The sequence below is a fragment of the Panicum virgatum genome, chromosome 3N, assembly GCF_016808335.1.
Source record: "Panicum virgatum strain AP13 chromosome 3N, P.virgatum_v5, whole genome shotgun sequence".
Taxonomy (NCBI): Eukaryota; Viridiplantae; Streptophyta; class Magnoliopsida; order Poales; family Poaceae; genus Panicum; species Panicum virgatum.
In genome coordinates this window covers 9,840,237-9,866,486 of record NC_053147.1, presented here as the reverse complement: position 1 = coordinate 9,866,486, position 26,250 = coordinate 9,840,237, and the positions used below count along the sequence as shown (strand labels likewise).

General features: G+C 50.1%; 2 protein-coding genes and 1 long non-coding RNA gene across 5 annotated transcripts; 2 read left to right on the top strand and 1 right to left on the bottom strand.

Moving 5' to 3' along the window:
• Positions 1-871: 871 nt before the first annotated feature.
• LOC120667212 (pyridoxal phosphate homeostasis protein-like) lies at positions 872-9,967 on the top strand. Of its 2 annotated transcripts, XM_039947277.1 has the most exons (7): positions 874-1,259; positions 2,276-2,342; positions 2,786-2,832; positions 3,238-3,325; positions 3,575-3,708; positions 9,484-9,582; positions 9,668-9,967. In XM_039947277.1, the coding sequence occupies exons 1-7, from the start codon at positions 1,038-1,040 to the stop codon at positions 9,740-9,742; spliced, it is 732 nt and encodes a 243-aa protein (XP_039803211.1). In that variant the 5' UTR covers positions 874-1,037; the 3' UTR covers positions 9,743-9,967. The 2 variants fall into 2 exon arrangements, with proteins under 2 accessions (XP_039803212.1, XP_039803211.1); XM_039947278.1 differs by lacking the exon at positions 9,484-9,582 and having other exon boundaries at positions 872-1,259.
• Positions 9,968-11,293: 1,326 nt separating this feature from the next.
• Positions 11,294-26,211, bottom strand: LOC120667210 (anaphase-promoting complex subunit 7-like). 2 transcript variants are annotated; one of them, XM_039947274.1, is made up of 18 exons: positions 26,023-26,208; positions 25,710-25,778; positions 25,403-25,453; positions 25,162-25,299; positions 24,999-25,061; positions 24,770-24,885; positions 24,514-24,598; positions 23,980-24,039; positions 22,617-22,662; positions 22,154-22,227; positions 20,632-20,682; positions 20,319-20,519; positions 20,196-20,240; positions 19,834-19,927; positions 19,615-19,760; positions 12,647-12,876; positions 11,972-12,032; positions 11,294-11,829 (listed from the first exon to the last, which is right to left on the bottom strand). In XM_039947274.1, the coding sequence occupies exons 1-18, from the start codon at positions 26,089-26,091 to the stop codon at positions 11,743-11,745; spliced, it is 1,686 nt and encodes a 561-aa protein (XP_039803208.1). In that variant the 5' UTR covers positions 26,092-26,208; the 3' UTR covers positions 11,294-11,742. The 2 variants fall into 2 exon arrangements, with proteins under 2 accessions (XP_039803208.1, XP_039803209.1); XM_039947275.1 differs by lacking the exons at positions 11,294-11,829; positions 11,972-12,032; positions 12,647-12,876 and adding an exon at positions 19,359-19,381 and having other exon boundaries at positions 26,023-26,211.
• On the top strand, positions 13,114-15,574 carry LOC120667214. Its single transcript, XR_005672098.1, has 2 exons — positions 13,114-13,527; positions 15,218-15,574. It is a non-coding gene; the product is annotated as an uncharacterized LOC120667214 (long non-coding RNA).
• Positions 26,212-26,250: the final 39 nt, after the last annotated feature.

Here is a 26,250-nt window from a genome sequence, read left to right as displayed (position 1 = left end):
ATTTCACACCTCTCAATTAAATAATAAAGAAAGCATAGTTAATATTTTCTAAAAATCATGATATTTTTTTGGGAGGTAGATAAAAAGGCAAGGAATTTATTTTGGCTAGATGTGATACATTAAACATAAAGGAATTTGAATTATAAAATTTTAAAAATAGGTAGAATTCAAAATTCCTTGAATTTTTAGGTCAGCTAAACCTTTGATAAAAATGCATTAAAAATATGATAATTCATAATTTTTTATTTAGTTTAGTTAGGTACTTTTTATTGGCCCAAGTTTTTATGAAAGTTTTTGAATTCCTTCGCAATGCTCAAATTTGAATCAAATTTGATTCCTCAAATTTTAATTTATGAATATTCTATAGAACTTGGGCCAATAAAAAGTACATAACTAAACTAAATAAAAATTTATGAATTATCATATTTTTAATGCATTTTTATCATAGGTTTAGCTGACCTAAAAATTCAAGGAATTTTGAATTCTACTTATTTTTAAAATTTTATAATTCAAATTCATTTATGTCTATTGTAGCACATCTAGCCAAAATAGATTCCTTGTCTTTTGATCTACCTCCCAAAAAAATATCATGATTTTTAGACAATATTAACTATGCTTTCTTTATTATTTAATTGAGAGAGGTGTGAAATTCCAGAAATTCGGAAATTTTACTGTAGCAAAACCGCCTTTGGCTGAGCCAGGGTTGTTTTTCAAATGGTTTCGTTAGTTGGAGGTGTAGGATGTCCGGTTTCGTAGTTCAAGGGCCAAAATCGGACTAGCGTGATAGTTCAGGTTGAAAAACAGACTTTTCCCTCTGGAAAACTACGAGCATTCTAAAAAGAAGAAAAGGGCAAAAGGAAGGAAAAGGATCATTCCACCCGAGGCTTGGAAGGCTCGAACTAAGCCAAGAACCCAAGACAGGGGAATCAGAGCTCTGAGAGCGCGCTCCCAGCCTCCCACCAGGTCACTACCACCAACCCCTCACGGCGGCGGTGGCGTCGGCGGCCGGATCGTCGCCTGCGGCGGCGGCGGCGGAGATGGCGTCCGTGGCCGCGGCGGAGGGCGCGGCGGCGGCGCTCCGCTCGGTGCTGTCGCGCGCGCAGCAGGCGGCGGCGCGGGCGGGTCGCGCGCTCGGGTCCGTGCGCGTGGTGGCGGTTAGCAAGACCAAGCCGGTGCCCGTCATCCGCGGCGTCTACGACGCGGGCCACCGCTGCTTCGGCGAGAACTACGTCCAGGAGCTCATCGACAAGGCGCCCCAGGTTGGCTTGGATTGCTCACGACTCCTAACAACAAAATCTTGCCTTTGGTCTCCTCGCTGTGCGAATTGCCGGTTAGAACACTGAATCAGAGTCAGCAGCTTGTTAATTAAGCTTGGTGCTAGGACCTCGTAACTGTGTCGTAAGCCTGGGGTTGGGCGAATAACAGCCGTGGGAGATAGCCATGGTAGAAAAGCGAATGGCCTATTGGAACGTTGAATTGGATGCAACAGCTTGCTAATTCCGATCTTCGCTGAGTTCTCACAGTTGTTCGTCATTACTCATTAGTGTCTGAAATCGGGAGTTCCATAGCCATGATACTCCTCCTCGGCACCATATTGTGCATAGAAAATATAACTTTGTGCATTTATGGTTGTTCTGCACAGACGTAGTCACGTGGGTATCAAAGAGTTTTACCTTTACACTTGTAGCTTGTGAGGAACTGGTAAATTGGAAATGCCTATAATTTTTTTTGGATAAGGGAAATGGTTATAATTTTAGTTGGTACGACATCATTTTGGTATGCGTTTGAACTATGCAACAGGGCATATTATCTGTAGGCAAATGCAAATATCATTTTTTTTCTTTGTATGATACTGGAAAGTATTTACAAGCTTTGTTGGTATTCAAAATTTCAAATACATCTCTAGTAATATGGTGGCAATACTGACAATTCGCTGTGAAAATCTATCACCATTTAACATGAGAAGCTACGACCATTTAAAATCTCTGGTTCTTATTGGACATCATTTGGTCGATCACTTCCTCTCTCTTTTTTTAACCTTTTTTATCCTAAAACAATCTAGGATTTAGGTTTAGGGTTTGGGCGATAATTATCTATTAGGAACTGAAAGTTGACAACTGTTCTTTTCTTTGGAGAATTTTCAAAAAATTTAATGGTTCCATCATCTACAGCTACAAGTTTTCATGACTCAGGGAATTCTCGCTCTGCTTGCTTCCTAGTCCTTGCAGCGAATGACCCATGTAAACTGTCTAAGCACGTGCTTTTCTTCTTACAGCTTCCTGAGGATATCGAGTGGCACTTCATTGGGAACTTGCAAAGCAACAAAGCCAGAGCCCTACTTGGTTTGTACTAGTGTCTGTTCATTCTTACCTGTCATTTAGGGCATTGATCGTTCTATGAACATCTTTTATCATTGTTTTTCTAGTTGTATTGATAATTGTTTTTCTAGTTGTATGTCAGAACTCATTCAAAATACAACAATGTTGACAATATTGAAGTACTGTTGATGGTTAGTCATCTAATTGCATTTTAAATTTTAGTTTTACAAAATCTGTTCTTATATGCATATCACTGGTCAAAGTTTCAAAAATTTGACTGCGGGCATCTGTTTTCTTGTTTATGCTGAGTCTCATTATGAACTCCCGTTTGCTCAAGTTTTGTTTTACTTATACCACATACTATTACATATATTTACCAAAAGTGTTCTAAATTATATACATAGGTTGGATATCTTATGCTCTCTGGTCTGAGCTAACATTTCTTTTCTTGTCTCTTTAACCTTTAGCTGGCGTGCCAAATCTTGATATGGTTGAGAGTGTAGATGATGAGAAGGTACATGATGAATCTATCTTTTTAATGTTTCGTCAACTTCATCTCTTTCTGGTTTCATGGTACACTCACATTTGAGGCACTTTACTCACCAGCAGTTCGCTCACTTTGGTTTCTTTCTAGTAAGAGGGGGGATCCTTTGCTAGAAAAAGAGAAACAATATTGTCTTCATGCCTATCTGCATCCTAGTAGTACTTGTCATTTCCAGTGAGATTTGGCCATTCATAATGTATGTTCAATCATTCTTGTATTGACTTTGCATTTATCAAAAATATTCGAGAAAGATTTTGTTGCGTCAATTAGGACCTAAATACCAATAGGTGGTGTTGCGGTTATTCATTGCGGTGCATTTTGATATTCTTGACCTTGCATCTGTAACCAGACTAAGTTTAATGTTCATTCTTTCAGATTGCTAACCGTCTTGATCGCGTGGTAGCTGACTTGGGGAGAAAACCTCTTAAGGTTTTAGTCCAAGTCAACACTAGTGGAGAGGAATGTGAGTACTATAATTCCCTTTGTCAATACAAATTCTGAACTTTTTCTCTAATATCTATGGAATCTCTGAAGCCTGAAAAGTATCAGTTTGGGGTTGTTATGGTTGAATTTTCTGAATGTTGGAACCTTTATTCTTCATTGTTTCCAGGCTTTAGTCGTGGATAAGTGATATAAAGTTTGATGGATGTCGGTATAGTTGCCCTGTCTCTGAGCATGCACATAGATCTGAAACTTTGTTTCTATTTTGCAGCAAAATTCGGAGTAGATCCGTCAGGATGCGTGGAATTAGCAAAGCATGTCAAATTGAACTGCCCGAACCTTGTGTTTTCTGGCTTGATGACAATTGGGATGCTTAATTACTCCTCAACTCCAGAGAATTTCAAGGTAACATATACCCTGTAATAGAGCTTTTCTGGAGTGGCATTGTTGGTGTATGTGTTGGCCCAGTGTTACGGCCAATCTAGAAGCCCATGTATAGGTTCTGTATATACCCACCCTTCTAGGGTTTGGAGGAATACAAAGAATTATTTCCGTCTAGCATGATATCTAGCCTTCTTCTTCCTCTCCCTCCCTCCCTCTAGCCGCCGTCGGCCGCCGGCGCCGCCCCACCTCTCCTCCTTCCCTCCCCTCTCCTCCCTCTCCTCCTTTGCTCTGGATCTGGCGCCGGCCGCCTCCTCTGCGATGGATTTGGCGCCGCCCGCCTCCGCCTGGGCTGCTGCGGCCGTCGGCCCCTGGCGCGCACCGGCAGCCGCCCTGGCCGTCCTCGAGCCGGCGCCGGCCGTCGCTGAGGGCGCCGCCGCCGCGGGGGCCGCGGAAATCGCCGCCGCGGGTGCCACCAACGTCCGGCCGGCGGGCGCGGCTCCGCAGGGCCCCTTGCCGCTCGAGCCGCAGCCGCCAGTGCCGCCTGTGCAGCTGCCCAGCGCCACTGCGGGCACGGGCGCGAGCGCAGGAGCCGTGGCTGCAGGGGGCGCGGGGGCCTCTGCCGCCGCCACCGGGAACCCGCCCCTGCCTGACTCGGCCGCCTCCGGAGCGGCCCACTGCGCCGCTGTCGCTGCGGGCAAGTTGCCCGCCGCCGACGCCGCCCCTCCTGGAGCCCTTCCCGCGCTCACGCCCACGTGGCCTGGGCTCGGGATGCCCTCGGATGCGTCGTTCGCCGCCGCCGCACTCCGTGGGCAGCAGGCTGACACTGCTCTCGCCGCGGCCCTCCTCGCCGCCAAGTCCGAGGCTTCGGCGGCTCAGGAGCGAGTCCGTGTGGCTGCCCTTGCTTGGGAGCGTGAGCGCGCCACGGCCGATGCTCTCGCTCTCCGGGTCGCCGAGGCGGAGCACTACTTCCGTGTCTCCTCCGGCCAGCCACACGTCGTCCACAAGCACGGCGTCTCTTCTTCCCACCAGGCCCCGTCCTCTGCATCTGGACCCCGGCACGACCCGACCGACCCCATGGTCGACCAGCTCCACCTCCATGCCGCCGGTGTCTAGAACATCAGGGCCCTGGTCACTGTCCTCCTCGACCCCACGTCCTCCTACGGACACTGGCGGGACCAGGTCCTCCCTCGCCGCCGCTACGCCCTCGACGACCACGTCCTCCTCGACACGCCGATCGAGGCGCAAGACGTGGTGTGGCTGCGCCTCGACAGCATCGCCATGTCCTGGATCTTTGGGACTATCTCCCTAGATCTTCAAAACCTCGTCAGGACCCACGGTGGCACCGCGCGACAGGCCTGGTTGGCTCTTGAGGGCAGTTCCTCGGCAACGCCGAGTTCCGTGCTCTCCAGCTCTGGCGCCACGTTCCACACCTTCGAGCAGGGGGGCCTCTCCGTTGGTGAGTTCTGCCGGCGGATGAAGGGCATGGCTGATGCTCTTCACGACCTCGGGTGCCCGGTGTCCGATCGAGTCTTGGTGCTCAATGTCGTGCGGGGACTGAGCAGTAACTATGACCACCTAAAGACATGGATCACCCGCCAGAGGCCTTTCCCCTCCTTCCTGCAGGTCTGGGACGACCTCGCCCTCGAGGAGATCACCAGGGGTCTCGCGCCCGGATCGTCCTCGGCCACCCCCACCGTGCTCGTTGCTGCTCCACCGGCTTCCTCCGCCGCTCCTGCCACCTCCCTCCTTGGTGCTGCCCCCGCGGGGCAGACCGGAGGTGGGGGGGGCGTGGACGGCGTCGGCGGGGGGACGGGGTAGTGGTACTGCTGGCCCTGCTTCTGGGGGTACCGGTACTTGTGGGGGCCGTCGGGGCACGCCGACTCCGGCTCCCGCTCTTGCCCCTGCCCCTGGAGGTACGCCCTGGCCATCCTTGAGCAACCCATGGTCAGGGCGCATCTCGATGTGGCCGTTCTAGGGTCCGGGGGGGCTCGTCCTCAGCTCCAGCCGGCGGCCATGTTCACCGGTGCTGCTCCCCTCTTCGCGCCGTCCCGGACCCCGCCTGCTCAGCCCAGCCAGCAGCCGACCTGGCCTGCGGGGTGAGACTAGGCCGCTCTGGCGCAATCCTTCAATACCATGGGACTGACGCCGCCGGTCAGCACCGAGTGGATCGCCGACTCGGGTGCCTCCTTCCACACTACCCCAGATGCCGATATCATCTTTTCTGTCCGACCCCCACACCCCTTTTGTTCTTCTTCCATCATGGTTGGTGATGGGTCTTGCCTTTCTATCACCGCTGTGGGTTCTGCTCCTGGTTCTTTTCGTCTTCCTAATGTTCTTGTAGCTCCTCAGATGGTTCACAACCTTCTTTTCATTCGCTAGTTTACTGCTAACAATTTCTGTTCCATCGAATTTGACTCTTCTGGTCTTACTGTGAAGGATTCGGCTTCCCGGCGACCGCTCCTCCGATGTGACAGCTCGGGGCTCCTTTACACCCTTCGTCTTCCTGCTTTCGTTGATGCGCCTTCGCCTTCTTCTTCGTCTGCTGCTTTTGCCGTGACGCCGACTTCCACCACCTGGCACCGCCGGCTTGGTCACCCCGGCCGCGACGTTTTGGCTCAGCTAAGGCATAGTACCGATGTTCCATGTACTAGGACTCCTGCAGAGCACTTTTGTCATGCGTGCCAGTTAGGTCGTCATGTCAGACTTTCTTTTTTTTCTTCTTCTTCGCATGCTGCGCATGCCTTTGATCTTGTTCACTGTGATCTGTGGACATCTCCTGTACTCAGTATGTCTAGTTATAAATATTATCTGTTGGTGGTTGATGATTTTTCTCATTACTCTTGGACTTTCCTTTGCACGCCAAGTCTGAGACTTTCCCCACCCTCCTCCACTTCTTTGCCTGGGTGACCACTCAGTTCGGCCTCACCATTAAGGCCGTCCAGTGTGACAACGGACGTGAGTTCGATAACTCCACCTCCCGTTCCTTCTTTCTCTCTCGGGGTGTTCAGCTACGTATGTCTTGTCCGTATACCTCCTCTCAGAACGGCAAGATTGAGCGGATGATTCGCACGACGAACGACGTCGTGCGCACCCTTCTGATCCAGGTCTCTCTGCCCCGCGCTTCTAGGCTGAGAGCCTCCGCACCGCCACCTAGTTGCTTAACCGCCTTCCGTCCACTGCTTCTCCTGCTCCTACTCCACACCACGCTCTTTTCGGTACCACTCCTCGCTACGACCACCTTCGGGTCTTTGGGTGTGCTTGTTACCCTAACATCTCCGCCACTGCTTCTCACAAGCTGGCGCCCCGCTCGACTCGTTGTGTGTTTCTTGATTACTCCCCTGACCACAAGGGATACCAATGTTTTGAACTCACCTCTCGCCGCGTTCTGATCTCCCGCCGCGTTCTGATCTCCCGCCACGCCGTGTTTGACGAGTCAGATTTCCCCTACTCCATCTCCTTCACACCTTCTCCTGACACCGAGCTGGAGTCGCTGTTTTCGACTGACCCGGTGGTTCAGCCACCTTTACCTGTCTGTCCTTTTTCTGCAGGTTTTCCCGGTGCACCGCACCGCTTCCGGTGCTCGCTGCTGCGCCCAGCGCGGCCCCGGTGCCCGCTGTCGCGCCAAACGCGTCCCCAGGACCTCCTGTCGTGCCGTGCGCGGCCCCGGGGTCTCCTGCTGCGACCCGCGCGGCCCCGGTGCCTCCACCTACACCTGCGCGGTACGCTCAGACGGTGCAGGTGTACCACCGTCGTTCGGCGCCGGCACCGGCGCCGCCGCGGTACGCTCAGCCGGTGCAGGTGTAGCGCCGACACCGGCGGCGCCTCCGGCTCCGGAGGCTCCTGCAACGCCTACACCGGAGCCGTCGCCGCCGCCGCCTCCGCCGCCGCGCTCTCGAGTCGAGCCGGCGGTGTACCACCCGCCAGTCATCCATCGGGATCCTCAGCATATCCATCTGATGGTGACTCGGCGGATGGCGTCTCAGGCCGCGACTCTCTCCGCCACCGAAGGGGAGCCGCGGGTCTCTCCGGTACCTTCCTCTGTCCGCGACGCCTTGGCGGATCCTCACTGGCGTCGCGCGATGGAAGAGGAGTACGCAGCTCTTCTTGCCAACTAGACGGGGGACCTCGTGCCGCGTCTGTCTGGTTGCAATGTGGTCACAGGCAAGTGGATCTAGACGCATAAGCGTCGAGCTGACGGCACACTGGAGCGCTACAAGACTCGCTGGGTTCTCCGGGGTTTCACCCAGCGGCCTGGTGTGGACTATGATGAGACCTTCAGTCCAGTGGTGAAGCCTGCTACTGTGCGCGCGGTCCTCTCGCTTGCGCTCTCTCGTTCTTCGCCTGTGCACCTGCTGGATGTGAAGAATGTGTTCTTCATGGCACTCTGCCAGAGACAGTCTACTGCTCTCAGCCAGCGGGATTTGTGGACTCCAGTCGTCCGGACATGATCTGCCGGCTCAACAAGTCTCTTTATGGTCTGAAGCAGGCTCATCGGGTTTGGTATTCTCGGTTCGCCACGTTCTTGCTGACATTGGGGTTCACCGAGGTCAAGTCTGACATGTCTCTCTTCATCTACCGCCGTGGGGATGAGACTGCCTATCTGCTGCTCTATGTTGATGACATTGTGCTCACAGCCTCCAGTCAGCAGTTGCTTCAGTGCGTCATCTCCTCTCTGCAGCAGGAGTTTGCTATGAAGGATTTTGATCAGCTCCATCACTTCTTGGGAGTCACTGTTGAGCCTCGCCCATCTGGCCTTATCCTTCACCAGCGGCAGTATGCAGTCGATATTCTGGAGCGAGCTGGGATGACTGATTCCAAGCCCTGCTCTACTCATGTCGACACTCAGGCGAAGCTGTCTGCTGATTTGGGTGATCCTGTGGCTGATCCGACTGCCTACCGGAATCTGGCCGGTGCCTTGCAGTACCTCATCTTCACCAGGGCGGATCTCACCTACGCTGTTCAGCAGGTCTGTCTCCATGTGCATGATCCCCGGGAGTCACATCTTGCTGCGCTGAAGCGTCTCCTCCCTTCGTCCGTGACACTGTGGACCTCGGTCTGGTTCTTCACCGCTCGTTCTCTGCTGAGCTGGTTGTCTACAACGACGCTGATTGGGCTGGCTGTTCGGACACTCGCCGCTCCACTTCCGGCTACGCCGTCTTCCTGGACGTCAACCTGGTCTCTTAGTCGTCCAAGCGGCAGCCGGTTGTCTCCCGCTCTAGTGCCGAGGCGGAGTACCGTGCTGTCGTTAAAGGCGTGGCGGAGGCGTCCTGGCTACGACAGCTCTTGGCGGAGCTCCACAGTCCGCTCGCCAAGAGCACGCTCGTCTACTGCGACAACGTCAGCGCCGTGTATCTCTCCACCAACCCCGTTCAGCATCAGCGGACGAAGCATGTGGAGATCGACTTGCACTTCGTGCGCGACAGAGTCCATCGGCAATGTTCGGGTGCTCCATGTCCTGACCACCTCCCAGTTTGCCGACATCTTCATCAAAGGGCTATCCTCCTCGACCTTCTCGGAGTTTCGCTCCAGTCTCAACGTAGTAGGTGGCTAGTTGTGGCTGTGGGGGGTGTTTGCCCTATGTGTGTTTCTTATTGTCCAGTCTTGAACTCCGCTGCGCCGGTAGTTCAGACTGCGGGGGGTTGCTGTATGTGTTGGTCCAGTGTTACGGCCCATCTAGAGGCCCATATATAGGTTCTGTATATACCCACTATTTTAGGGTTTGGAGAAATACAAGAAATTATTTCCCTCTAGCAGCATACCTGTGGCTAACATGCACGCGATTTGTTAAATTCCTAGACACTGGCTCATTGCCAGAAAGAGGTTTGCAAGGAGCTTGGAATACCCGAAGAGCAGTGCGAGTTGTCTATGGGCATGTCTGCTGATTTTGAGCAAGCGGTAAGGAAAATATTGAGAACGGAGAAGAGGTGTGGTAGGCCAATAGATGAATTGCTAATGATATTTACTGTTTCCATGTCTGCAGATTGAAATGGGCAGCACAAATGTAAGAGTCGGATCAACCATATTCGGTGCTAGAGAGTACCCAAAGAAGAACTAGGATGAGCGTACACTCAAGAAGTTTTGTTGTGACTGCCACATGCACAGCACAGACCATTGAGGAGTCTCCTTCAGCAGTTGCAATATTGATAATAAATGTGTGGTTATGTACCCATTTTGGTCAGCTGAAAACATTTTGACACATCATATACCATGTGTGACAAATAAAGAGATTCATTTGCCATTACGCGCCTTTTAAGTCAAGTAATAAGGATGCACTGATTTCCTTGTTGTATTGCAGTATGCGTACTGCCTGATTCCTAGCTACTCTACCTTTTACAATAACAACAACATACCTTTTTATCCCAAGCGATTTGGGGTAGACTAGAGATGAAACCCACAAGACACAAATGTTATGGTTTAGACACGTTGATAGCTAGTCTCCCAGCACTTCTATCCAAAGCTACCTCCTCAGACATATTCCACTCTTCAAGGTCTCTCTTAACCGACTCGTCCCAAGTCAGTTTAGGTCTACATCTACCCTCTTTTACCTTATTGACACGCTTAAGCACCCCCTATGCACCGGTGCCTCCGGAGGTCTCCGTTGGACATGTCCAAACCATCTCAACTGATGTTGGGTAAGTTTCTCCTCAATTAGTGTCACCCCTACCCTTTCTCAAATAACTTCATTCCGAACTCTATCCCTCATGTGCCTGCAAAACCACCGCAACATCCGCATCTTTACTACACTCAGTTGCTGGACATGTCGCCTTTTTGTAGACCAACATTCAGCACCGTATAACATCGTCGGACGAATTGCTGTCTTATAGAACTTACCTTTTAGCTTTTGTGGTACCCTCCTGTCATAGAGGACACTAGAAGCTTGACGCCGTTTCAACCAGCCAGCTGAGATTTTATGCCTAACATCTTCATCAATGTCGACATCCTTTTGTAGCATCGAACCTAAATACCGAAAAGTGTCATGTGCCACCACTTACTCATCGAGACTAACGTCACCACTCTCATGCCTAGATGCGCTGAAATCGCACATCATGTACTCGGTCTTGATCCTATTAAGTTTGAACCCTTTTCACTCTAACGTGCGTCTCCACAGCTCTAACTTCCTATTAACCCCTGCTCTACTCTCATCAACTAGTACCACATCAGCAGCAAAAAGCATATACCAAGGGATATCACCTTGTATGTTCCTTGTGACCTCATTCATTACCAAAGAAAATAAATAAGAACTAATACCAACCCCTAATGCAGGCGGATGTTAATAGGAATTTTTTTATCAAATTTAGACCTATGCCACGTACGACAATGCTGTCCAGTGAAGACGGGAAAAGACCAGGGTGAGTGGAAAGGCATGTCAGAATGCTTTGTGATATGAAATCGGGCTCTGGCTATGAAATGCTACTATTTGTCATCAGGAACTGGCTTACTACCACCTTTTGTTTGAATGTCTTTTAATTGATCATGCCTAGACAAATATAATATTGTGCGTTTTCATCGACAGAAGAACTTGTTCAACTGATTTCATGCTAGTACTGTTTCAATGCAGGCTGCAGATGATTATGTAACTGCAAGTGCCTACAAGCAACAATGATCGTGCAGCAACTCTTCCTGCAGAGCAATCCAGACATTTCGAATGCACAGCAGTTAACGCATTGTTTGGATACATATAATCACCTCCAATCCGTAAATATTGGGAGGGATTGAGGTAGAAGTTTAGTTCATTTTCCCTTCCAATCCATACGTATTGGGAGGGAATGTGTTTATCCAAACAAAACCTAACGAGGACAACAATTTCGATGTGTACAGCTTGGACCCTAGTAGCTTACAGCCTTCATCGTGCAGTCGCCGTTCCTTTTAGCATGAAAATTGGCTAAAACGGCAGAGCACAGCAGCTCTGGAGCTCCTCCTAGTCTAACTTGCACTGCCGTGGATCTGGACATCTGGTTGCCATGCCTGTTGACTGATGAGGTGATTGTGCAACCAGACGTTGCTCTTTGGAACCAAGAGGTGCGCGGTGATATACTTCGAGCTCACAATTTTTATCTACAGCAGTTCAGCATCATCTTGGTCGGCATCAATGTCATCGGCCTCGTTATCTTCATCCTCTTCAGGTGCATCTGGGTCTACTCCCTGCACATGAGAATTGAACACGCCCAAGTTATTATCTTGATATTCACAAAGGGAAAAAACGAGGCAAAAACAAAAGAACAGAACATTGGGGTAGCTAGTCAGAGTGATATATGTCAATATATGGTTCTGAAACTGCACAGACCTTCATTTGTTTCTCCAAACGCTCCAATCCTTTCTTTGCAGCTTCATTTTGTGGGTTTATCCTGAAATGCCAAGTGATTTCCTTTTCTTCAGCTAGTGCATTGATACCAAAGGAGAGAATAGTACGCACATGGTTGAGTATAAAAAAGCATGGGCTAGAAACCAAAATCGAGTAGTTCCCTCTAGTTAGTCAACTGCGGCTGGAGCTCCCTGACAGCTACCAGAAGTGACCACCAATCCCAAAGCCGGATCAAGATACACTAGAACTGAACCTATTGGAACACATTTCACATGCTTCTTAGGTAGCTTTTCAGTTGCAGGCATGCAGTTTTGCCATTGCAGGTAATGATGAAAGTTAATTGTTTGAGTTGTCTGTAAACTAGGCAAAACTTGCAGGTTGAACATTAAGAGTCAAGTTTCTGAAAAATGAAGGCCGCGACTTAGCACGAAGCTTTTCCCACCATCTATTTACATTTTGAAGATGACATACAAACCCAACCCTAGGACCTATCATCAAAACCTTACCTCTAGATTCATATTTGCTCATAAGTATTCACAAACAAAACATCGAATACTATGTGGCCAGATCTTCAGGATTCAGATCAACAGTGAATATAGGGTTAATAGACAGGTGTAGTGCTGCAATGCTATTTCAAATCTTCAAGAAAAAGCACACCTTAATGCAGATTGATAATGTGAAAGTGCATCAGAAAGCATGTTTGTTGCTGCAAACACTTGAGCCAGCTTGATGTGTAGAGAATCATCAGCCCATTGTCGTAGATATCTCTCAAGTAGCATAACAGCCTCCCTGTTACGTCCTTCCGCAACATGCAGATCAACCAGGGCCAGTGCAGCTCCGAGAAATCCAGGTTCAAGACGAATGGCAGATTCATAGAACTTTCTTGCCTGCAAGTGAAGCAATGATATATTGATATTTATAGCAGTACCACTTGCCAAAGGGTGCTATCATTTAGGTATAGAATACAAACTTAAATAAAAAAATCATAAGAGCTAAATGTCCATTTCAATAAAGTTGCAGTAACTTAGTTGATAAAGGAAAGCACAAGCAGATTAGCTACTTGACTAAAGTAAATATGGAAATATTTGCATGTGACTAACGGCTTAACAACAGCAAGTCAGCAACCCTCCACGATAGAATATGAAATTGAAAAATGATGGCCAAGTTAGAACATACCTAAGTAATATGAAGTACTGGTAAACATTATCATATTTTAAAATAAAAGGACTTGTATATAGCTATTGTTGGTGTATATTGAGCCCATGTATTAATCTGCTAATGGGTTGGGCCAAAACCAGTTTTATGGGTTGGTTTTTTCATTTGGGCCAACCAGTTTGGTGGTAATCGGGCTGAGATAGCTAATGGATTGGTTCGGTTTGGATTCATGATTTAAGTGGGTCAATCCGGTCTGGGCTGGTTTGCTCATGGATCCCGTCATCTCATCTGTCGTCCTCATCGGCTCAGCAACGGCGGCAGCAGCGCAGCAGGTGCACATGGCGTACTAGGACATGCCGGGCGCTAAGAAGGCTGCCGGCAAGGTGTAAGGATCGATGGACCAAGAGGGGGGGGTGAATTGGGCCTTTTTCAATTTCTAAAACAAAGTAAAGCAACCTTAACTTATGCAATACTAGTAGGGCACCAATTCACCAACCGGATAACTAAGCTACCTACACAAGCTAAGAGAGATAAAAACAAAGTAAAGCCTAGCAAGGTAGAGCTAAGTTATGATCTCTAAGTCAAGCACATGAGTAAATTGCATGAAAGAAAATGCTTGAATAAAGAGAGTGGACAAGAGACGACCGAATTTTTTCCCGTGGTGTCGATGTGTTGGCACACACCCCTAGTCCACGTTGTGACACTCACTAAGAGTCTTGTCACCTCCCATGTCACCGAGACTTGGGCGCTCACTAAGAGTCCGTTCACCATCCCGGCGTGGTGGAGCTCAAGCCACGTACAATCTTCTTCTCCGGGCTCCCACAATCCTTGGCAAGCTCCGCGAGAAACACCTCGATCACCAAGATCGCCTAGGTGATGCCAATCACCAAGAGTAACAAGCTAAGGCCTTCACTTGAGCAAGAACCGATCACCAAGAACGGATGCACACTAGCTTCTCTCTACTCAAGTCCTTAATCTTGCTTCTTGATTGATTGAATGCACAAGTATGTGAATGATGAAGCTCAAGGTGGCTCTTGACTATAGTGTGAGTGTATGGATGTTGCCTGGTGTCAAGAGTGGGCGAAATGACCCATTGGAGGGGTATATATAGGCAGCTCACACAAATAGAGCCGTTGGAGAAAAGCTGCCAGAAAACTGCGTATCGCCGGTTAATCCGACGTCCCTCCATTTGTCATCGTCGGTTTAACCGGTGAATGTAAACTGCCTCTTCTGAAAACTAGCTGTTACAACTTGGGCAGATTAACCGACGTAGCATCGGTTTAACCGGTGAGTGTAGTTGTCCACTGAACCACTAAAAAACCAAGTCTCTGGACAACTGCACCGACGTTAACTCAAACCTATCGTCGGTTTAACCGGTGAGTACAACTTTTGAATTCCTCTGAAAAATCATCTCACTGGTCAATTGCACCGACGTCTTGATTTAAACAGCGTCGGTTTAACCGGTGTATAGAACTTGAAATACCCTGGAAAAACCAACTCTGGACCAATGCACCGACGTTAATTTCAAACACGTCGGTTTAACCGGTGTATTGAATTTGTCCAGACTCTGCTGACTTCGTTTAACCGACGTATAGAAAATTGAGAGCGTCGATTAAACCGGTGTATAGACTTTTTCTGTTTTTGTCTTTTCTGATTTGAGTCTTGAATGAAATCCAAATATTCTTGAGATATAGTTTGAGAACCACTTATTTGAACTTCTAGAAACCTGAGTGACCATAGTGTGCATCCATTTTCAAATGATCATGTCCATGCTCAAGTTACTTAGCCTTAACCCCTCTTAATAGTGCGATCACTACAAAACTATAAAACCTATACTGACCTAAGTGTCCTTCTCAACCTTATGACACTTAGGACTAGAAAGATCCTTAGTCTTGACATAAAATTGAGTTGAATACCGAGATCGCCTTTTTGAATAATGAAATTGAGGGGCCTCTTTTGACATATGACCAAATGAGCGATAATGATCTATTAAGCTGCACAAACTCATTAGTCACAATAATGGTTGTCATTAATCACCGAAACATACCTTGAGGGCCTAGATGCTTACACAAGGCGTACTCAAGCTGCGACCCATTCAAGCTGGAGCCCTGGATCTCCGACCGCGTCGTGCTCCTCGTGGAGAACTCGCTGGCCGGCAGCATCCACCGCAACTACGGTCTGATGCTCCGGCACTAGCTCCACATCGTCTGCAAGGTGAAGCTCCCCGTCCGTCTGTCCGTAGATCCCCGTAGATCCACTGGATACTGCTCCCCTCTCCCATGGATCGATAAGAATCCTGCTAGCCTCATGGATTCCTAGCTCGATCTCGCACTCTGGTTGCTAGCCCCTCATTCTGCGTGTTCCTAACCCCATGTATTACTGTAAGCTGTACTTCTGATTCTGATCTGTGATATGGCATATTGACTCTAACTCATATGGTTCGGTTTGAGTTTGGTTTGAAACATTGGTTTGGATCGGTTTTTGAGGTGTGTAGTTTGGTGTGGTGCGGTTCGATCAGTGAGCAAAGTAGTAACTAATTTGGGGTGGTTATGGTCCGGATCTCAAACCATTATCAGGTTGACCCATGTATAGAGGCCCATGTATAGGAACTATATTTTCCACCCTTCTAGGGTTTGGAGGAATCTATCCAATCATTTCCTTCTACATGGTATCATTAGCCTAGGGTTAGGATCCTCTCCTCCCTCTCCTACCCAGCTGCTGCCGCCGCTGGCAGCCATGGCCGGCCGCCGGCGCCTCCTCCTCTCTCCTTCCCTCCCCTCCCCTCCTCTTCCTCTGCTGCAGCCGCCGGCCCGCCGCCAGGCACGTGGTTTGCTCCCAGACCCGCCGTGCTGGCCGGCGGCCACTCCTCTTTTTTCCGCGCGCCGCTGTGCTGCCGGGGGCCTGGCCCGCCGCTCCCTGGCAGCCGGCCGCCACCGCCGCAGCCCTCGTGCCCCCTGGGCGCAGGCGCGCTGGACGACACCGCCGTCGCCGATTTCGCCGCCCAGGGCGCGGATCCGCCCGCCCCAGCCGCCGGGGGCGCGGGCCCGGGAGCTTCCGACGCCGCCGCCGCCCTGCAGCTGCCCCGGATGCCGCCGGCCGCCGATCTTGCCGCCGCCGCTGCCACTACTGCGGCCCACCGCGCCGCGGTCGCTGCGGGCAAGCAGCCCGCCGCCGACGCCGCCCTTCCTGCGGTCTTCCCCGCGCCGGCCGCGCTCACGCCCACGTGGCCTGGGCCCGGGATGCCCCCCGCGAATGCGCCGCTCGCCGCCGCCGCCGCCGCACTCCGTGGGCAGCAGGACGACGCCGCTCTCGCCGCGGCCCTCCTCGCCGCCAAGTCGGAGGCCGCGGCGGCCCAGGAGCAGGTCCGCGTGGCCGCTTGGGAGCTCGAGCGCGCCACGACCGACGATCTCGCTCGCCGGGTCGCTAAGGCGGAGCACTACATCCTCCTCCCCGGCCCGCGGCCCGTCGTCCCCTTCGTCGAGCACGCCGCCTCCTCGTCCCACCAGGCCCCGCCCCCTGGATCTGAACCCCGGCACGACCCGACCGACTCCATGGTCGCCCAGCTCCATCTCCAGGCCGCCGGCGTCCAGAACATCCGGGCCCTGGTCACCGTCCTCCTCGACCCCACGTCCTCCTACTACGGACGCTGGCGGGACCAGGTACTCCTCGCCCTCTGCCCTCGACGACCACGTTCTCCTCGACACGCCGATCGAGGCACGGGACGTGGTGTGGCTGCGCCTCGACAACGTCGCCATGTCCTTGATCTTTGGGACCATCTCCCTAGATCTTCAGGACCTCGTCAGGACCCACGGCGACACCGCGCGACAGGCCTGTGTGGCGCTCGAGGGGCAGTTCCTCGGCAACGCCGAGTTCCGCGCTCTCCAGCTCGACGCCAGCTTCCGCACCTTCGAGCAGGGGGACCTCTCCGTCGGTGAGTTCTGCCGGCGGATGAAGGGCATAGCTGATGCTCTTCACGACCTCGGGTGCCCGGTGTCTGATCGGGTCTTGGTGCTCAATGTCGTGCGCGGCCTGAGCAGCACCTATGACCACCTGAAGACATGGATCACCCGCCAGCGACGCTTCCCCTCCTTCCTGCAGGTCCGGGACGACCTCGCCCTCGAGGAGATCACCAGGGGTCTCGCGCCCGGATCGTCCTCGTCCACCCACACCGCGCTCGTTGCCGCTCCACCGGCTTCCTCCGCCGCTCCTGCCACCTCCCTCCTTGGTGCTGCTCCCGCCGGGCAGACCGGAGGTGTAGGGGGCCCTGACCACCCGGTACCGGTGGGGGCCGTCGGGGCACGCCGACTCCGGCTCCCGCTCCTGCCCCTGCCCCTGGAGGTACGCCCTGGCCATCCTTCAGCAACCCGTGGTCAGGGCGCATCTCGATGTGGCTGTTCCGGGGTCCCGGGGGGGCTCGTCCTCAGGTCCAGCCGGCAGCCATGTTCACCGGTGCTGCTCCCCTCTTCGCGCAGCCCTGGACCCCGCCCGCTCAGCCCAGCCAGCAGCTGACCTGGCCTGGGGGGTGGGACCAGGCCGCTCTGGCGCAGTCCTTCAGCATCATGGGACTGACGCCGCCGGTCAGCACCGAGTGGATCGCCGACTCGGGTGCCTCCTTCCACACCACCCCAGATGCCGGTATCCTCTCCTCTGTCCGACCCCACCAGCTCGATGTGAAGAATGCGTTTCTTTATGACACTCTGTCTACTGCTCTCAGCCCGCGGGATTTGTGGACTCCAGTCGTCCGAACATGGTCTGCCGGCTCAACAAGTCTCTCTATGGTCTGAAGCAGGCTCCTCGGGTTTGGTATTCTCGGTTCGCCACGTTCTTGCTGACATTGGAGTTCACCGAGGCCAAGTCTGACACGTCTCTCTTCATCTACCGCCGTGGGGATGAGACTGTCTATCTGCTGCTCTATGTCGATGACATTGTGCTCACAGCCTCCAATCAGCAGTTGCTTCAGCGCGTCATCTCCTCTCTGTAGCAGGAGTTTGCTATGAAGTATCTTGGTCAGCTCCACCACTTCTTGGGCGTCACTGTTGAGCCTCATCCATCTGGCCTTCTCCTTCACCAGCGGCAGTACGCACTCGATATTCTGGAGCGGGCTGGGATGACTGATTGCAAGCCCTGCTCTACTCCTGTCGACACTCAAGCGAAGCTGTCTGCTGATCTGGGTGCTCCTGTAGCTGATCCTACTGCCTACCGGAGTCTGGCCGGTGCCTTGCAGTACCTTACCTTCACCAGGCCGGACCTCACCTACGCTGTTCAGCAGGTCTGTCTCCATATGCATGATCCCCGGGAGTCACACCTTGCTGTCCTAAAGCGTCTCCTCCGCTACGTCCGTGGCACTGTGGACTTCGGCCTGGTGCTTCACCGCTCGTCCTCTGCTGAGCTGGTGGTCTACACCGATGCTGACTGGACTGGCTGCCCGGACACTCGCCGCTCCACTTCCGGTTACGCCGTCTTTCTGGGCGGCAACCTGGTCTCCTGGTCGTCCAAGCGGTAGCCGGTTGTCTCCCGCTCCAGTGCCGAGGCGGAGTACCGGGCTGTTGCTAACAGCATGGCAGAGGCGTCCTGGCTCCGACAGCTCTTGGCGGAGCTCCACAGCCCGCTCACCAAGAGCACGCTCATCTACTGCGACAACGCCAGCGTCGTGTATCTCTCCACCAACCCCGTTCAATATCAGCAGACGAAGCATGTGGAGATCGACTTGCACTTCGTGCGCGACAGGGTCGCCATCGGCGATGTTTGGGTACTCCATGTCCCGACCACCTCCCAGTTTGCCGACATCTTCACCAAGGGACTACCCTCCTCGACCATCTCGGAGTTTCGCTCCAGCCTCAACGTAGCAGGCGGCTAGTTGTGGCTGGGGGGGTGTTTGCCCTTTGTACTTTCTTCTTGTCCAGTCTTGAACACCGCTACGACGGTTGTTCAGACTGCGGGGGAGGGGGGTGTTGGCTTTCTTGTTGTCCAGTCTTGAACACCGCTGCGCCGGTAGTTCAGACTGCGGGGAGATGTTGGTGTATATTGAGCCCATGTATAGAGGCCCATGTATAGGAACTATATTTCCCACCCTTCTAGGGTTTGGAGGAATCTATCCAATCATTTCCTTCTACAGCTATGAACACAATAAGCGAATATCCATCTATTGGTACCTACCAAGGAATTACATGGTAAAATATAAAAAACATGGGGCAACATCTGAGCAGTCCCTGGGTAGTAACACTTCACCAATATCTACTGCATCAATTACAAAATATCAGTTTACATGTCACATGTTGTCTAATAGGCGGAGTGGCAATCAGTAACAAAGTGCAGATTCTTTCCTCTTTCCTAAAGCAAATAGAGGTGCCTCATAAGTGGTATCATCATTCACCTAGTTAAACGCAGCGATCTAGCTGGGCACTGCTTGCTTCCAGAAACACAGAACAGATAGTTTGTAAATCAATGACCCATGGCAAAACAAAATTTACCTTCTCTCTCCCACTGGAACTGATTGCATGAACATCACCAACTAGCTTGAGCGCTTTTGCAGACTGATGCATAACCTTCATTGCCTCACGTGCAGTGAATAATGCATCTTTGCATTTAGCAAGTGCTAGATAAGCACGCACTAAACCTGGGAGAATATCTATATTTAGACAGACAATAGGACAATAGATTTTGAATATCAGAGGTATCAGCCTAACAACCTTGATAAGAACGAAGATCAGCCCTCAATTCTTGAGCTCCTCTGAAGTCGGTCACTGCCATATCTGGCCGGTTCAATGAAAGATGCAGATTGCCCTTCAAAGATAGTAAACAAATAATGGAAGATCGATAAGGGAAATAATGATATGCCTAAAAATGGGAAGGAGGTGATTCTGAAAAAATGAAGATGGTAGCAGGGCACACAAATCTATACATGAAGTTCACAGACCAAAACCAGAAATCACATAGAGGGGTTTTGCAATTCCACCCAACCATGATTCTGCAGTTATGCTTCCAAATTGCAATGCAAGAGGAATTACCATAATATAAATCCATTTGCATAGACAAGGTTTTGCAGTATTACCTTCATAATATAACCAGTTATATGCCTATCATCAACTCGAAGGCTCTGATGAAAACGAAAACGTTGTAAGAAAATTAGATGGAAGATAAGCTTCCATAAAACACAAAGCTAAAAGGTGTGAACCTTTTCCGCATATGTCAAAGCTTTTCTTTCATCCTTTCTTTCCCACATGGCTGCAAGAGCAACACACGTCTCTGGTCTCGCGGGGTCAATATGCAGCATATCATGTACCAGCTTGTTCAGTTTGATATAGTCAGATTTTGTTTTTAGGAGAATTGCGTACTCATCCATATATGTCATAATGTTTGGGTCAATCAACCGAGCCTGCAAAAAAAAACAGCCAACACTAGAAATGGTCTGAGAACCTATTACTTGTTCTGTTGTTCACATGATTTACAAAAGCAGGTGCCTGTAATTCTGTACTCATTCAATTTACCTTCTCAAAGTTCATTATTGCTTCATCATTCTTGCCTATGATCGCTTCAACCTTCAAATAAGATCAAAATTCAGAGATCAACACAATGAAGAATTGTCACTAAAACCACCAAACCAAATTGAAAATGAACAATGTCCTTCGTTCTCTAGACACTAACGAGCACAACAGCATCAAACTAAGGAATATATGAACTAAGGCTATCTGCACCGGCTACGCTACGCGCCCCGCTACGCCGTCCTGCAGTAACATTTTACGGTAAAAACGTCTGCAGTGGGTACGCTAAAGCCGCACGGTATCATCCCGGACGGCCTCCCGCACGCGATATCCAGAGTAGTATGGGTGAGACGGTATCTGTCGTGCGCAGGGCCCATTCGTCCTTCCCGCGCCCATCCCCAACCGCCGCTAGACCGGAGGAGCGTCAGAGCCAGCTACGGCGGCGACGAGCGTCGAGGCCATGCGGGAGTGAGGAGCGCCGGAGGAAGTTGCCGTTGGAGAACACTGCGCCGCCGGCGCTGACGCGGAAGAAGCTTCGCCGTCGGCCACCGCGGGCAGGCGACAAGGATGCTGCCGCCGCCGCTGCCCTCCCTCCCCTTCTCCCCACGCCGCAGCTCCGCCGCGGCCCCGCCGCGCGTGCCGGACGCCTCCACCCCGCGGTGCGCTCGCCGGCCGCCTCGGGCCCGCCGCACGTGCCGGCAGCCCGCCTCCGCCCCGCCGCGCGCTTGCGGACGCGGAGATCCGCCCGCGAGGAGGCGCGTCGAGGAGGCCCTGTATGCATCGGGAGCCGCGAGGGGGCGCCATGGCCATGGTGGGCGGGAGAAGGGGGGAGGACGACGGCCATGGCGGGCAGGAGGAGTAGGGGCCGCCGGATCTGGCCGCTCCGCCACGACCGCGTCGAGCAGGCTGCCCCGCCGGCCGGACCCGCCGCCCTCCGCAGCCGGCCGCGGGAAGGGGCCGGGGCGGCTCGCCGGCCGGAGCAGGGAGGGGCCGGAGCTGCCCGCCGGCCGGAGCAAGGAGGGGGTGGCGGATGAAGGCGCGTCGAGAGAAGACGCCATGGCCCCGCGCGGGTCGCCGCCGTCGTCCGTGCTGGGAGGAAGGCCGCCGCCGTCCGCGCCAGGGAGGATCCGCGCCGGCCGCCGGGGAGGGGAGGGGCAAGGGAGGATGGGCCGCCGGGGAGGGGAGGGGGAGGATGCGCCGCCATTGGAGGGGTTGATGGAGAGAGGAGAATGGAGGACAGAGAGATATGTAGGGGGGACAGGGTGTGGGATAAAAAAATAAGTAGTGTATGACATATGGGTCCCAGAGTTGGTAGTTGATATAGAGGATGCAATATAGAGTATAACGGGTGCGGAGAAACTGGATATAGAGTAGAGAATTTTGATGATCAGGATGGAATATTCCTTTTAGAGGATGAATTTAGAATATGACGAGTGCAGACAGCCTAAGAGAACTTGATGGTTGATGCCCATCTGTTTGTACATTAAGGAGTATGTGGAAAAAATATGCAAGTTGAAGAAAGACAAACCTTTGCAATTTCCAGCAGGATATGCACATTATTGGGGAATCGTTGCATTAGTTCTAGATATATGTCAAGGCCACCTATAAAAGCGAAAGGACCACTATAAATGAATACATATTGTTGCTACCATGTTAAAATCTACAACTACATGTACAACATGTAAAGGTAAAAAATGTAATATTCATTATTGATATCTAAAAAATGGCATCTTAGAAAAACAATGTTTCAAAGCTATAACTTTATGCTCACCAGATACAAGTAAACTAAAAGTTCAGGAAAGGTTTACTATAAAGTTACACTTAGTGGCACACGAGTCTGCATTACAGGTTTCTGCATCATTCAACATTAACCAACAATGGAAATCCTTAGTAACAATGTGAAATATTTCTTGACCAGAACCACAAATTCAACCATGCACTTATATCTTGATATTCTCAGACAAAATGTTGCACAAGAACAGTCATATTACCTTTATAATCATGTGAAGCAATGCAACACTGCGCCTCAACATACCGCTGTTAAGAAAAATAATGACTTAAGTGAATTATCATCTGAACCAATATATAGAAAGAATAAAGAAGTATGATGATATGTTTGGATGAGTTGACATTCTGGAAAATCGTAATAAAGTATTAGTCAAAATTGCAATAACAAGTACTCCCCCCGTCCGGAAATGATCTACACATGAGTGTTTTAGAGTCGTCCTAAATTGATCTTCACATGAGTAGTAATCACGCATGTATTGGGTGTCTCTTCAAATTCCATAGCATCCATTGGCCTATTCATGTATTAACTGCTGCCCCTTGGTATTTGCGAAGACCTTCATGTGTAGATCATTTCCGGACGGAGGGAGTACCGTTCTAAAGAAATACTCCCTCCATTCCAAAATGTAGGTCGTTTTGGCTTTTTGAGATTCATAGTATTTGCTATGTACCTAGATATAATGTATGTCTTGGTGCATAGCAAAATCTATGAACCTAGAAAAGTCAAAACGGCCTGCATTTTGGAACAGATGCATTATAGTTTACTAATTGATAATTCTCAATATAGATGAACATGATCTCTAGGTTTAACTATAATACTGGTGTTCCTATTGTTATGTTATTACACTTGGTCAATGGCGGTACAACAAAACAGACATACACAACTGCAATCTGCATTTTGAGAAAAGGGCCAGAAGTATAGCAATGAACATGAAGCTAAAAAGGGCAAGGAATTCATCATCACACTGTTTCGATTTAGCAGAATTTGGCATTTATATGTGCAAAGTACTGTTTTTGGCCCAATAGTTAATGTGATAACTGATAATCAAATCAAACTCAAGAGGACGAAAACAAGTCTAGTTACTTGATGGATATCATATAAAGATTTAAACACTGAGCGCTACTTATACTTATGCCCTGATGCTGTAAATTGTGAACTATGCCTGTTTTCAATGCTATCAAGACTGGGGATAAATCATACGCAGCTCTCCTGCGTGTTCGAAGACGGGATAAATCATACGCAGCTCTCCTGCATGTTCGAAGACTGGGGATAAATCCGCAAAACTCTAAAAAATGAATGCCTATGCTTCGAGGTACTGTTTAAAAATGCCAATCGCTGTGTTCGCTTGGCTTGTCAGCCAACCAGCCAACAGTATTGTTCTCTCATACTAAATCAGCACCAGCCACCAGCTACCAGCCAATCAGCAGTACTATTCTCTCAACAAATCAGCACCAGCCATCAGCCACAGCCAAGCGAACACAGTGAATACTATCCTAGAGCCTAGAAACAGTAGCAGTCCACCAAAATGTAAACTCGGTGCATGCCATGATGCAGCAGTTTTCACTTACATTCCACCATCGTTGTGCATCTAAAGAGTCAGTTGGAAGCTTGCCTCCTCTATTTGGTGCCTACAAGGAAAATAAAGTCATTTCAAGTTTCAGTTAAAACAAGTTCGAAAGACTAATTTCTGAAATTTATTGAGCACAAATTTAAGTTGTTAAATATTCTATGGAGGTTTATTGTTTCTAAAAAGCCTGCATATGTGGTGTTCAAACAAAAAATGAAACCCATTAGGACATATCAACTATGTGTACAGAACAACTGCAAAAAAATTTAAAAAAAAGTTTGGTGGATGATGGCATTGTGATTATGTTGAATATTGTGAAGGTAAATTTTGTGTACAAAACGAGAAGAAAATTTCAGGATTCAGCATTTGTAATAACAGGAAGTTGCTCATAAATTTGACAGGATCAACATCTTTCAGTAACCAGGAAATCCGACAATAAAGTACTCAGAAGTTCTGAATTTTAACATGCGAAATTTAAACTAATCTTCCCTCAAAGTTTTCTTTTCACAGCTTAAACGAAGAAATGTACACTTACTTGTGAAAATAATAAAGAAAATTCCTTTGCAGAAAGCCCCATTTCCGCCAAAGCTGTAATAGCTTCAAAAACGTAAGGGCATTGCCTGACAGAGAAGTATGAAGATGTACACAGAACCTTGTGAGCACAGAAAAGTAGAGTGATTTCTGTAACCAAGTTTAGAAAGAACTTCCTCTACAAGAAAAAAGTGGTAATTTATGTTGATGTGGTTGGAGAACTCAATCTCCCAGAAAGGAAATTATTTGGTAGGTTATACCTCAAGCACTCTTTATAACAGAGAACAGCTGAACGGCTATTTCTTGATATTCGATAAAGCTTCCCTAACATCAGATTCATTTTGAGCGTTCTCACTTTAGAAGGAATACCCTCCATCTGCAGAGAGCATACAATGTCAACATGCCATATGCCACAGCATCTGTATTCGTAAAACATGATTCAAGGTTGAAAAAGAAGATTAAAAAAAAAGTAAATGAAAAACAAGGAACCTCTTGAAGTGCTTCACGGTGCTCACATAGAGCAGAATGGCAAAGTGCAATCTTGAACTTCACCTGCAACAGCATAACAAGACTGAATGAGATACTTGCTACACGTGACCAAAAACAAATATTAACATGAGGTTGTTGAAATGTCATGTTCGGCCATTCACACCTCGTTTTCGTTGAATGGCAAGAGATTAGAAGAATTTGGAGAAGGTGACCGGCCTGTGGCAGACACTGAGCTTCTGATGTTACTTGTTGCTTGCCTAGGGATACTTCTGCTATATTGCATAGCTTGCTTGTATGCATTCTACCATGGAGGAAAGGAAAATTAGAAACTAAGATTTCAGCTATTCATATGTTTAATACAGCAACACGTTGTCGGTCAATTGGATGTTTTTTGCAAACATTACCAGTGCCCTACGGAACTCTTTCTCTCCATATAAAGCATCACCATGCAGGACCTGCGATACACTAACACATCAGTCTTTAAAAAAACAACAACTTGCTCCATGTAGGCAACACAATTGGCATTGCAAAATGCTAGATATGCAGGACAATCCATGCATTTGCTTGCGCATTAACTGTCCAGAAACTAATTGATGCATTATGTTTTGACCTCGGTAGTCAGAGCACACGAAGTGGAGTTGACAGCAGCACAGCATAGAAGTAAGACCAAACTAGGAAGCCCTTGCCGAGCTGCTGCTCAAGGAAGCTTACCAGGCTTTCCGCCTTCATGGACATGCTAGCATCGTTGCTCGCACCCGCTGACGACACAAGGAAACACCCCTGCGAAAGGAGACGAGTAATCAGTTAGCACTGCAAAACCTCGCTCCATTACCCGACGCTGCGACTCAGCCTTCTCATGGCGCAAAGGCACCGCGGTCCGCACCCCGCGAACACTTTGGACCCCGAACCCCGCGCACGCTCGAACCACGTCTGATTCGGGGCAAAACCCTAGAGATTCGAGAGCGGGGTAAACGGAAGGCCGTGTGGAGGGGAGGGGAGGAGAGGCAGGTCTAACGGCACGGACCAGCGTTTGGGCGGAGGCGAAGAGGCCGGCGTCGAGGAGGGCCGCCATGGACTCCCGCGCCGCCTCCATCTCCGGCGGCGAGCTCTGCCGGGGGAATTTGAAATCGGAGCTCGTGCGGGGATTTTTGGTGTTTGGTGGGTTGGTTTGATTTGCTGATCCGGTACTGTCGTACTGAGAGCCGTCGCCGTCGCCGTCTGCGTCGTATTGCTCGCACTGTAGTCTAGAATG

Bases quoted from the DNA above. Each gene is read 5' to 3' on its own strand.
- LOC120667212 (XM_039947277.1), top strand. From the start codon at position 1,038: ATGGCGTCCGTGGCCGCGGCGGAGGGCGCGGCGGCGGCGCTCCGCTCG. The intron at 2,833-3,237 runs GTACATGATGAA...TCATTCTTTCAG, and splicing joins AGAGTGTAGATGATGAGAAG to ATTGCTAACCGTCTTGATCG. The intron at 9,583-9,667 runs GTAAGGAAAATA...CCATGTCTGCAG, and splicing joins CTGCTGATTTTGAGCAAGCG to ATTGAAATGGGCAGCACAAA.
- LOC120667210 (XM_039947274.1), bottom strand. From the start codon at position 26,091: ATGGAGGCGGCGCGGGAGTCCATGGCGGCCCTCCTCGACGCCGGCCTC. The intron at 20,241-20,318 runs GTTCACACCTTT...CGTTTTCATCAG, and splicing joins CTTTGACATATGCGGAAAAG to AGCCTTCGAGTTGATGATAG. The intron at 12,877-19,614 runs GTAAATTTTGTT...CTTCACTTGCAG, and splicing joins GTTCCAGTGGGAGAGAGAAG to GCAAGAAAGTTCTATGAATC.